General features: G+C 44.0%; 1 protein-coding gene across 2 annotated transcripts in view; it reads right to left on the minus strand.

Annotated features, from left to right (window-relative positions):
* The window catches only part of ITGA11 (integrin subunit alpha 11), a 151,232-nt gene that overhangs the window by 36,275 nt on the left and 102,307 nt on the right, over positions 1–12,650 (minus strand). For both annotated transcript variants that reach the window (XM_034784469.1, XM_034784470.1), the window contains exons 17-20: positions 10,579–10,721; positions 7,571–7,681; positions 5,601–5,686; positions 21–228 (exon numbers count right to left, since the gene is read on the minus strand). In XM_034784469.1, the coding sequence (XP_034640360.1) occupies positions 21–228; positions 5,601–5,686; positions 7,571–7,681; positions 10,579–10,721 (548 nt within the window). The remainder of the gene's footprint in view (positions 1–20; positions 229–5,600; positions 5,687–7,570; positions 7,682–10,578; positions 10,722–12,650) is intronic.

Raw genomic sequence — 12,650 nt, forward strand, 5'->3', positions numbered from 1 at the left:
GACTCTAAAGGAGTTCTTACCTTCTGAATCAAGCTAGCAAACTGCAGATTTCTCGAGAAGGAAATGTTTAGGACAGTGCTGTATGCATTTTCGCCTTTGTTCTCCAGTGTAGCTTCTACAGCCACCCTCCTCCTCGTGCTCTCTATGATAAAAACGGAGGTATCAAAAGATAGTGTGTAGGCGGCGCAATCCGACGGTGACTTTCTCAGTACTCTTCTGCAATACTCCCTACAAGAAAAGCAGAGTATTAAAGCAGTGGCCAGGTTGGCACTGTTATTAGAAGACTTCATCTGTAAAAGCTTTGGAGGACACATAGCACGAAAGATCTTATATAATCAGGGGCGCCTGATACATCCAAGAGATTATCTGCTGACATAGGAGGCAGTTTACATGATTAGTATGCATCGACACACAGTAAGTTGAGCTCTGAGCTGCTCCAATTAGGTAAATGAAGATGTATTTTCACTGCATTTAAACTGGTTAAATAAATGTATTGATCAGTTTGTACATAAGCATGCTGGAAATGCTGTCTTTGCGTACAGCTATTAGAATCAATGTGAGACTCTCCGTACAATAGTTGTATGTGCTTAATGCATTACACACAAATAGTACAGGCTAAGTTTTCAGATGCCTTTAAATCAGCCCCTCAAAATGTGTGCAAATGTTAGCATCAGCGAAACAGTAGGCACGCTTGCATTTGGCCATGAACATTGATACCCAGCTACCAACCTGGATACACAAACACAAGTCTGTGCAACCAAAATAGGGGGTTTTGTACATACTGCTGCGTGCAGAACCGTTTTGCAGGTGGAAGAAATCAGAGGCCCTGTTTGAAAATCGGGCCCGCCAGGCTTGCAAGCATATTTCATGTAGATGAACAATTTGTGCATCACTGCATTTGGAGGATTAGTTAAATCTCCTTTACAGGGCGGTAGATTGCTACGCGCCAGGTGCCTTCTACAGGAAAAGAATGAATTCCAAATCGGATAGTCCAGGATAGTGGGGACGGGGAACATCCCCTGCCACTGGAGGGGAAGTAGCTCGCTTGTTCCTACCACAGTGCCCCTTGTGGCAGAGCAAGGGATAGCAATGATGGACTTTCAAGGGGGATCTTCTCCAGACCTCCTTGGCCTCACAGTGTCTTCTGTTGAGGACCATTGGTGAGAAGAAATACGGTATAGGAAATGCACTTGCACACTAACGAAATAGAAACATGATTGAGTCTCTAGTCTTTCTTCTAAGCTTAGTGGATTTTTTATCTTGCCAGAGCTGAGCTGAATGTCAGTAAATGATGCATCCCAGCTCTGTTTATTAGTCTCTTTGTGCCCTTCCATTTCATAAATCCTTTACAACTGCCTGAAGGGCTGCCATAAATCCAATCTCTCTCCTTATCACCAAGGTAAGAAGAAAAAGAAATACTCATTCATGGCTGGGAATGCTAGTGCAAGTAAATCTTTGCCCGGTGTGCCTGTCATACCCCAGGCTGCTCAGGAAGGAAAGGAGTCACGTGGTTCTAAATAGAGTAGCTGTGAACTCTCGTTTGCTGTGGCTGTTGTATAACACTGTCTAACTGCCCTGGTGTGACCCACTGGGGTGCAATCCAGAGCAGTGAGGGTTCTGTGTCACCCCTGACCTGCAACCTTGGGAGCCTACAATGCCTTGCTGCAATACCTCCCATCTGGGGCGCTTACAAACAGCCGTCCAGCATGCAAGCTACACCCTGAGTGTCTGTGTGTAACTACAGCCTGCCAGCCACACGCGGGTACACTCTGGCTTTTACCAGCCTGGGTTACTTCTGCAGGGTGCCCCCAACACTCTCCCAGTCCTGGATTCCCTCACCCCAAATGTATATCTTGTACTGCCCAGCCCTCTCCTGGACAATCCAAATATATTAAGTCCATTATTCTTTTAAGGGGCTAATATACACCAGCTTATTACCTTAAGTAGAGTTTCTCAGACACTTTAACTTAAACAGACTGGATTAGACAAAACAATAAAGCAAGTTTATGAACTATAAAGAGATAGCTTTTAAGTGAGTACAAGCAATGAGGCATTAGAGTAAAAAATGGTTACAAGAAAAATAAAGATAAAACACTTTCTAGTGCCTACTAGAACTTAAACTATATTAAAGCAAAATTTCTCACCACATGCTTCCAACAGCATTATTGACCAAACTCTTCAAGTCTAATGGCTGTTTCTTTTGCCTTCTCAGGTACAAAGACTGAGGAGGGCAAGGACAAGTGAAAGGGGTTTCTTGGGGTGTTTGCCACTCCTTTTTATAGTTTCCTTTCCCCTTTTCAAAAACATTTCCAGCTGAGAACCAGGAGACAAAGAGTCTGTGTAGGACCCCGCTGGGTTTTTTCACCTCTGTATGCTCACATGCCGGTTTCCTTTTGTTTCCTCCCTTCCCCCTTTCTGCTTAATGACTTTTTTACTGCTTAAATGCAAATTAAGGCAACACACACTCCTTTGTTCAAGACAGGCCTGTTTGACCAGTTGGGTGCTATGTGAGTTTTGAACGTGCACTTTTAACATCATATGGGGGAAGTGTATAACTTCACACGTAGTGCTGCTGTACACCTTTCACCAGGATATTACTGATTAGCAAGTTATGAGTTTTCCAATGATTCTGCACACAGCATACTTTGAACAGATTATTACAATTGTGTGTAGGGTGTGAACACAGGGGTGCATTCCATCACACTTGGGCATGATTATTGTCTCCTAAATAAAACATTACATGAAAAGTAAGAGAAAAAAGGTCAAGATGATGTATAACGTCAGTTTTGCTGTCTGAAATCTCAGCCCTGGCATACGTGCACTGATAGCAATGGAGTCGCGCCAGGGGAGAATTTGAACTGTGGCAGACTTGGCAGACTTTTTGATGGACGTGTCAATTTTTTTTATATTAAAAAAAAAAGGAAAGGAAAAATGTAGCAGCGGGGACCAATGTGTTACCTGTGATGGTGAAGCAACCACAGCATCATTACAGCAACAAATAGGTTTATTCCACACAGAAACTTAACAGTGGTTTGCTCAGCAGATCCCTATATTTCTTTCTCTTTTAGGGCCAGATCTAACATCCATCAAAGCCAATATGGGAAAACTCCCACTGACTTCATTGGAAGTTGGATTGGAAACTTGATGTGCAACAGCAAACCATAAAAAAACGCACCGAGCCCTGTTCATTTGCTAGCCATTGTAGGAGGGGTAGACTGTATTCATAAATATCTGCAAACATCCTGGGTGGGGCATGCACTGGCAGACTGGGGGTAGGGGAGACAAGAGGGCTGGGGAGTGGAAGAAGGAAGGGAAGAGAAGATAATTTACTGGACTTTGCTAGGGGCTGTAAAATACAAGTAAAATCAAACAGAAAAAGTGAAAATTAATGAAATATACAAATATCTAAAATGGAATTGCCACAGGAAGAGGTTAAGGGCAAGGCTCAGATTTTGAAAGGGACGGAGGTGCCTAAGTCCATTGATTTCCATGGAATCAATACCTTTAAAAGTCTGGCTCCAAGATTGGAGCAAAATTCCAAAAGGGGTTGATATTTCTATGGATATCAAGAGAATCCAGAGTTTTATAGTTAATGATAACTGTGACGCTGGCAGACTAGGTGCCAGCTCATGCCAAAGCCTCAGGACAATTCACTTGTGTATTAATATAGATCAAAGTGATTGTCAAATGTATAAGAAGGTATTTGGCGTTTAAACTTCATGAAAATGAATGGGATGTTGCATGCATTGTTTTCACTTAGCTGCATGCTGTTATAATGTACTAGCAAAAATTTACACTGGGTAGACCCCTGTAACGAAGTAACCCATCAAACCAGAAAGAAGCCTTGTACAATACAAAGGAAGAGCTTTAAAAGGAAAGTGCTAAATCGTGAGCATTTGAAGGCATGTGGCCATTACGTGATGATCTGAGGTCAAAGACTCTCAATGCACTCCTCTCGCTCCACCAATCAGAGGAAGCGCCTGTGTGGGTGGTGACCCTATCAGATTGTTCTAAGAGAACGAATATAAATACAAAGGAAAATCCTTCATCTCGGGGCTGTTTGAACTCTTACAGGGAAGGGTATTGGATGCAAAGCGGAGATCCCCAGAGACAATCTAGATACCCTGAAAAGACTTTGGGGAAACTGGCAGCTTATTACATCTCGGCCACCTTTTGAGATTACGAACTTTGATTCATCTGTATATATATGTTACCTGCTTTAACCTCCCAATAACACTCATTTCTTTTCCCTAGCTAATAAACCTTGGATAGTTTATTATAGAATTAGCTGCAGGGTGAGCTCTAGGATGCAGCCAGACCTGGGTGACACTTGGGACTGGGGGTAACCTGGAATCGATGTGATTTTTGGAGGGAAGCATGCATCTATCACAGAACCTCATGCGGCTGATGGGCTAGTGGATCGGAGTGCCTGAGGGGACTGTCTGTGATGCCTTGATCTGGCTTACGGTGCCTCAGGGGGTTATATTTGTTGCTGGGTTGGTGAAAATGAAATATAAAATTCAGAGCCAATTTGGGTTTCCTACCTTGTTTATGGCAGTCTGCCCTGAATAAGGTACCCACACGCTCCTAAGTCCTCCCAGACAGCGTGACAATAACCAACATTTTGGCAGAGATATTTAACCTCATGCTTCAGGGCTTCACCCATCGCTCCCTATCAGACACCAGGATGAGACCTAAGATGTGATAATTCCACATCTGTTACTGCAGGGTCCGTCCCCCTTCCTCTGAAGGGTCAGGCACTGGCCACTCTCAGAGACGTGATTCTGGACTAGATGGCCCATAGGAACACAGACTGCAAATGAGTGGGGCAAGGAGAGGGTCAGACAGGAATCATGCGGGCCACTGAGGCAGAGGCCAGGACTCTTCCACCCACCATCCAGCTGCTCTGTGAAGAAATTCCTGCATTTTATGCCCTACTGCATTTTACTTTGAGAACCAGGCAGACTTGCTGGGTTTGTTAGCTCGTTATGTTAATGCTGGCAGCCAGATGCCAGCCTCTTTGGGCAGCTAGCTAGTCTGCATCTGGACACAGGCAAGCCCTTGGCAATGTGGTTAGAGTATATGATGGGAGTCCAAACAAGAGCATCACTCTCAGAACAGAAACTGAAACACATAATGAAAATGCCTCTGAAATCCATTGCAAAGGGCAAACCAGCCCAGCCACGAGAAACAAAAACACATTATATTTTGATAAGCCCTTCGGAAACAATGAAAACAGCAAACACAACTCCCCTCCCCCCCTCCTCAAAACCCCCAAAACAAACACCTCCTCCCTCCAAAAAACCCCAAACAAACCAGGTCTGCATGATTCATCTCCTTCTGCATGCATGCTCTTAATTATGAAGCATTTCATCATTTGTTAACACGGTGTATATGTACAGCGTGTGTATGGGACATGGACCATAGATGGTTAATGTCAGGGCAAAAGCAAAGACGAAAAGAGAGAGAGACAAAAAATTCAGGACAAAATCCTCTGTAATGAGAAGAGCTAAACCTGTGATCTGATTTCCACAATCCTCTGCATTTCGTGACATGATTTCCTGGTTAGCAGGACAATTTCGTTTGGATTATCTACTCACGTGGCAGTTGGAATATCGTTTTTAGCATCAAGGACCAGATCAGGGACACAGTGTTCATCCTCATTGCATCCATTCCAGAAAGGCACCTGAAGGGGGAATGACAAGAGAAATCCAAGCAGCGTTTTGATGTGCACATGCACATGCGGAGAGGGATTTTCACGTACTATGCACCCACAATGGCCATTTTTAGTCAATCAAAACCACAAACTAAATGCTTTAAAACAACAACAAAATTCATATGGCAAATAAACAATACAAGAGATTCTTGATCATCTGCCCATTTGAAAGGTAAAGGCGCAGAAGTATTGAGTTAAGGGACAAGTTAGCTGACCACCAAGTTTATCATTCATATTGCTTTGGTTTTGCTTTTTTAATTCCAATCTCGAGCACACATATTTCAAACCTCAGTACAAATCATACATCCAACTTTTCAAAGATTTCCTGCTTTACGCCTAATCACACCTGGAATATATGCTCCATTCTCAGCGACCTTCCCTCTCTTTCTCTGTCTCCTTTGTTGACATTAAGTAAGCTATTGCGATGATGATTTTTAAAACTCTACGGGGCAGAGTTGGTGGAAATCAGTGTGGCTCCATCATTGACTTCAACTGGACTATGCTACTTCACACCAGGGGAGGATCTAGCCCAAAATGTTTAGAAATTATAATACTAGTGTAACATTTGTACAGCATCTTTGCTGTGAGGGACCATAAAATGCTTTACAAACTATACACAAGGGGTCACTTTGTCTCCCACAGAAGCAGCCTTCATGGTAGAACAGGTCGATGGTTTAGCAGAGTGCAGCAAGGTTACACCACAGTTTAGGACAGGAAGTGACGAATACTGTACCCAGCTGGAATTACAGGAGGGTCTGGGCTAGGCAGAGTGTAGTCACTCCGGTTAGAATCTGGGGTTAGCACCCCACTTCTTTGCAAACACAGCCTTGGGTTCCTCAGTGAAATGGAAGGCATGTGTATGGGAAACCCCCTGACCCATAAGTCTTTGCTACCTGGCAAAGAGCTAGAATTAGATCTCCATAGGGTAATATGAGAACGTAAGAGCCCTTGGGCTGCTCTAATCAGGTTGGCTGTGCAATAGGGGAGCATAACGTTATTGCTCTCTTTTGAGTTGCTTTTCTATTCTCTGCAGAGCTGCCTGGCTCCAGGGGGTGGTTTTTACATATGCCACTGCTGCACGGTCCCTTGGGAAACTGGAGAATAGGGACAGCGGAGACTGTTCCTATGACACCCCCTTTACGGCCGTGCCCCCTCCTCCCCTTTTGCCAGGGGACTGGTTTCTGGCACTGGAGGTGATGGAGTTGTTCCTGCCGGCTTTGCACTAATCCCCCCGGCACCCGGGGAATTTCCCAGTGACAGTCGCTGTGAACTTGCTGGACCACGGGAATCCAGCCCCTTATGGTTAACCATTGACAATTTTGCTTCTCCTGTCAAAGCCAGGGGACAAGGTTTTAAAACCACTGGCTCTGATGTGACTGAGGGTAAGGCTTTAAGTGATACCAATAACATGGATTCTCATATGTTCCATGGTTCACAGAGAAACAAATAACCAATATGCATTGTGCAGGTAGGAGATCACTGAGATTTACCGGAGCAGACATGCTGCAGCAGTTGAGAGTCAGGAGACCTGGCTGACGGTGTGAATGTCTACACTTCGAGTTGGGGGTGTGATTTGTAGCGGGAGGAGACATCCCCGGGCTAGAACCGAGAGTAGCCAGCTCAAAGTATACACAAACCCTGTGTGACCTTGGGCTACTCACGCAGCCTCTCCATGCCTCAGTTTCCTCATGTATAAAATGGTGAGACTATACCGTAGCCACCTCCATAAAGAGCTTTGAGATCCTTGGGTGAAAGGTGCTATAGATAATTAGTGTAGACCATTGCTCAGACTAGTTCTGCAGTGGGCTATCCCATGCAGAGTACTTTCCTCCAAGTGCAAAGACCATTACGTACAGAGACTTTAAATGCAGTTGGCCAGCCATCATCCATCATGGGACCATAGTCAGGGTTCTCCAGACCATATTCGACGGAAAATGTCACAGGCTTCACATAGTCTGCTGTGTCCTAGAGGCAGAGAAAATAAGAACATAAGAACGGCCAGACTGGGTCAGACCAATGGTCCATCTAGCCCAGTATGCTGTCTCTGATAGTGGCCAATGCCAGATGCTTCAGAGGGAATGAATAGAACAGGGTAATTTTGAGTGATCCATCCCTTGTCATTCATTTCCAGCTTCTGGTAGTCACAGGTTCAGAGACACCTTGAGTATGCAGTTGTGTCCCTGACCATCATGGCTAATTATTTTTTGAACCTTCACAACATCCCCTGGCAATGAGTTCCACAGGTTGACTGTGTGTTGTGTGAAGATATACTTCCTTTTGTTTGTTGTAAACTTGCTGCTTATTAATTTCATTGGGTGACCCCTGGTTCTTGTATTATGCAAAGGGGTATATAACACTTTCCCATTCACTTTCTTCACACCATTCATGATTTTATAGGCCTCAATCATATTCCTCTTACTCCGTTCTTTTCTAAAATGAACAGTCCCGGTCTTTTAAATCTCTCCTCATATGGAAGTTGTTCTATATCCCTAATCATTTTCGTTGTCCTTGTCTGCACCATTTCCAATTCTATTATATCTTTTTGAGATGGGGCGACCAGAATTGCACTCAGTATTCAAGGTGTGGGCAATGGCTCTATATAGTGGCATTATGATATTTTCTGTTTTATTATTTACCCCTTTCCTAATAGTTCCTAACATTCTGTTAGCTTTTTTGATTGCCACTGCATGTTGAGTTGATGATTTTGGGGAACTACCCATGATGACTTCAAGATCTCTTTCTTGAGTGGTAACAGCTAATTTAGACCCCATCATTTTGTATATATAATTGGGATTATTTTTTCCAATATGCATTACTTTGCATTTATCAACATTGAGGTACTTAACAAAATATTTGCTATTAGTTTTTGTGTTCTTAGCTAGTTGGTCTTCAAACTCTTTTGGGGCCTGTTTTATTACACTTTTACACTGGACTTGCCAGGGTTTGTGCTCCTTTCTATTTTCCTCACTAGGATTTGACTTCCAATTCTTAAAAGATGTCTTTTTGTCTCTAACTGACTCTTCTTCTCTGCTCTTTACCATGGAGGCACTTTTTCAGCCTCCTTACTGTTTTTTTTTTTATTTGGAGTATACATTTAATTTGAGCCAGTTTGTTTAAATGGTCTCCATGCAGTTTGCAGGCATTTCACCCTTGTGACTGTTCCTGTTAATTTCCATTTAATTAGCTTCCTCATTTTTGTGTAGTTCCCCTTTTTGAAGTTAAATGCTGCTGTGCTGGGTTTCTTTGGCATTCCTCCCCCATAAGGATGTTAAATGTAATTACGTTATGGTCATTATTACTAAGTGATTCAGCTATATTCACTCTTAGACCAGATCTTGTGATCCATTTAGGACTAAATCAAGAATTGCCTCTTCCCTTATGGGTTCCAGGACAAGTTGCTCCAAGAAGCAGTCATTTCATATGTCTAGAAATTTTATCTCTGCATCCCTTCCTGAGGTGACATATATAACCAGTCAATATGAGGACAGTTGAAATCCCCCGTTATTATTGGGCTTTCTGCTTTTGTAGCCTCTCTAATACAGCATTAAAAACGGGTAGATGTTTTCCGCAGGAATAGTTGGGTGCAATGAAAACACAAACCGAAACATGGTGGAACCATTTTTTACAAAGTAAATGTATCACAGTTTAACACCCTTTGCATTTGTCTTCTTTCATCTTACAACTAAAGGACAACAAACACGGCCTCTTACTGCTCTGAGATTGCATGCATGTCTCCTGACCTATACAAATAAAATTTGAGGTGTGTGTGTGTGTGTGTAGAAGTGCAAGGGGTACTTAGGAGTGCAGAACATCTGCTTTGAAACAGTCGATCATCACAAAGAGTGATTGTTTATACCACGCCAGATTCCCAAACTGTAACAACTGCGTATAGAGAGACATAATGGCTGCCCTTGACTGAGTCTTAATGAATCAGAAACAAAGGTGCAGATGTTTAATATGGGTGTGTGTGGGGGTGGGGTGTGTCTTTTGAACATCTGGCTCTAGAAAATAATGCCAGAGAGAAACTTACAAGCAGAAATGAATGCAAATCACTAACTCAGATTCAAACTTCAGATGCAAACTTTCCCAAATTTTACAGAAGTTTGAGTCTGGGGATTTGGCCTGGCTAGCTGTGAATTTCAGCTCCAGATCACGATCCAAATTTTCCCCAAATCTGGGGGTGTTTGGATCCAGGCTTCTGTTCAGATCTATCTCCACTTATGAGTAATTTTGGTCAATTTGATGGTATTTCTTTCTTGGCTGGGCTCTGCTATGCAGAAGCTTTAATTGGCTTCTAACCCAAGAGCAAGAGGAGTCTACTGGTAGGAGAAATGCACCAAGTGAAGAAATCTGGGAAGGAAAATGAAAACATTTGGTCCTGAATCAAAGTCACTGCGTGTGTTTGTACTGAGTTCAGAACCATTTGGACTGGTCCTCAAACGTGAGCAATGCAGCCCGGTATGAATTCCGTAGATTACAGCACTGACATGATAAAAGGCGTTTAGAAAAAAATAACTGGGGATTGGGAGGAGTTCAGGTCCCCGGCTGGCTCACAGAGCAGACCGAGCAGCTATAAAACTGCAGCAGCTCACTCAGAGCGGATTTCATCCTTAACCACATCAAACCCAGCAATAATAAATCCGGACTTGGAGATAAAGCTTAACCCGGTTTCCAGCCATGTGATGTACTCGAGGCACTTCCGCTTGGCTTACGTGCCTGCTTCCTGATGTGTTTCTGTTTTGCATGAAGATCTTTGCCAAGCAGAATTCTTTTACCTGGCCTGATCTAAATCCCACTCAGTCTCTCCACTGACTACAAAAGGAGTTGAAGGAGTCTCCAAGTTTGGTGCCATCTATACTTACCAAGACGTGAAAATTTAGCTTGTCGCAGTGTTCTTGTCCTGCAGACAATGTGACCAGCCTATGAGTGTACCGGTCGCTATTTTCATCCAGATGAGCCCGTGGCGTGTACCTTCGCTCGTCAATGGTTGCATTGTATTTTAATCCTGAAAAGGGAAATATTTGATTCTGATTTCTTTCTACTGTTACATTTTTATGTGGCAAAGCCTCCGCTCCGCTCCATCCTTTCCTAGAGCACAAATCAACATTCTCCTACCAGAATAAAATTAATATCTATGAATTGTCAATGCATGGACTCAAAATGTCATCAGCAGAGCTTATCAAAGCCCCCTTTTAAAAACAAGATGCTAATTCAGAGATCTGAAGGAAACTTTTGGTTGTTGCCACTTTGTCCTTTTAAGAAGCTGGCCAAACCGCAGGTCATGTAAGGCAGGGGTTCTCAACATATTTCTTTCCGAGGCTCCCCTAACATGCTATAAAAACTCCACGGCCCACCTGTGCCACCACAACTGGTTTTCTGCATATAAAAGCCAGGGCTGACGTCAAGGGGTAGCAAGCAGGGCCATTGCCTGGGGCCCCACCCCACAGGGGCTACGCCGAAGCTACATTGCCCAGGCTTCAGCTTCAGGCCTGGGTGAGGGGGCTCGGGGACCCAGGCAGTGGGGCTTTGGCTTTCTACCCTGGGCCCCAGCGAGTCTAATGCTGGCCCTGCTTGATGGACGCCCTGAATCCTGCTCGCGGCCCCCCAGGGGGGCCCGGACCTCTGATTGAGAACCAGTGTTGTAAGGTATAAACAGACAGCCCTCACATTGTACTGTGTCAGCACCTATGGAACCTTGTCCATTGTGACAGCCAGCTGGTGCCCTGAATTATTTATGTATGTTTCTGCCTTATGCTGTAGCATGCACCCTCTACAAGCCTTGGAGCTCAGCTCCTATACAACCGAATCACCACAACGTCTTTACAATTAACACCTTGATAGGGGCGGAAGGAAACTCCACTGAAAGCACAAAGGCAGCTCCATCAATCATGCCAACCCAGCCAACGATGAGAGGATAAAGATGAGATTGATTGACACCTAGGTGCAGGCTTTGTTAGGCTGGCAAGCAGAGGAAGTAAATTCCAGCGTGATGAGTCATGAATTAAAATCTAGGGGCTGTCAGCAGAAGATGAAAGAGAGGTAGCTTCTAAAGCAGCCTAGACCCAGGCTAGAGTACGAAGGGTTGAACAAATCGAAGTTAATCCCAGGAATAGCACTGGAAACCAGACTACGTATCTAATATGCTCCACGTGACTCATATATCAAGCAGACAAGCAGCTGTATTCTGCACCAGCTGATGCTCTCAAGAGCAGCCCCCTGTAGTGCACACTTCAGGAATCCAATCTGTAGGTTACAAAAGTTATGGATAACTGTGGTGAGGTCAGAGGGGAAAGGTCATGACCTTCTGGCCAAACGCAGAAGGAAAAGGAACTTGCGGACACCAGCAATACCTGAGAACCTGGGAGTCAGGGATTTGGGATTCTGGAGCCACTTTAGGCTTTTTAACAGACATTTTAGAAGTATTTACATTCGTGTTTCAACAATCCAACATATAAATGGGTCATTTCAGGACACGGATTAACAATGCACAGGCTGTCTGATATCTATCCACATGATGCACTGTACTGGTTCTGAAAGTACCCTTTCTGCTTTGCAGGTCATCCCTTACATATGTAACGAGAGAGCATTTTTCTTCTCAAATGTTGCTGTACATTCCCCCTCTTCCCCACACCACGACAAAACCCCCAACGGCCTGTGTTAGTGCGGTGCTAGGACCTAATACCTGCTAGTGCAAAGCTAAACATAGATGGAAGATCCAAAGTCTAAGACATTCAGAATTCAGCTTCTTTCTTCTCTTGTTTCCTTTGGTCCTCAGCAGCACTGTACTCCTGAGAGATAACCCTCTGCATCTCCTCTCCCTTCTAACACATTTCTGTGTCACCCTCTTCTGCAAGCTCGAAAATGACAGGGTGAGTTACACACAGAATGTCAGCCTTGATCATTATAGGGGAAAATCCTGGCCCCGGTGAAATCA

This window comes from Trachemys scripta, chromosome 10, assembly GCF_013100865.1.
Source record: "Trachemys scripta elegans isolate TJP31775 chromosome 10, CAS_Tse_1.0, whole genome shotgun sequence".
NCBI lineage: Eukaryota > Metazoa > Chordata > Testudines > Emydidae > Trachemys > Trachemys scripta.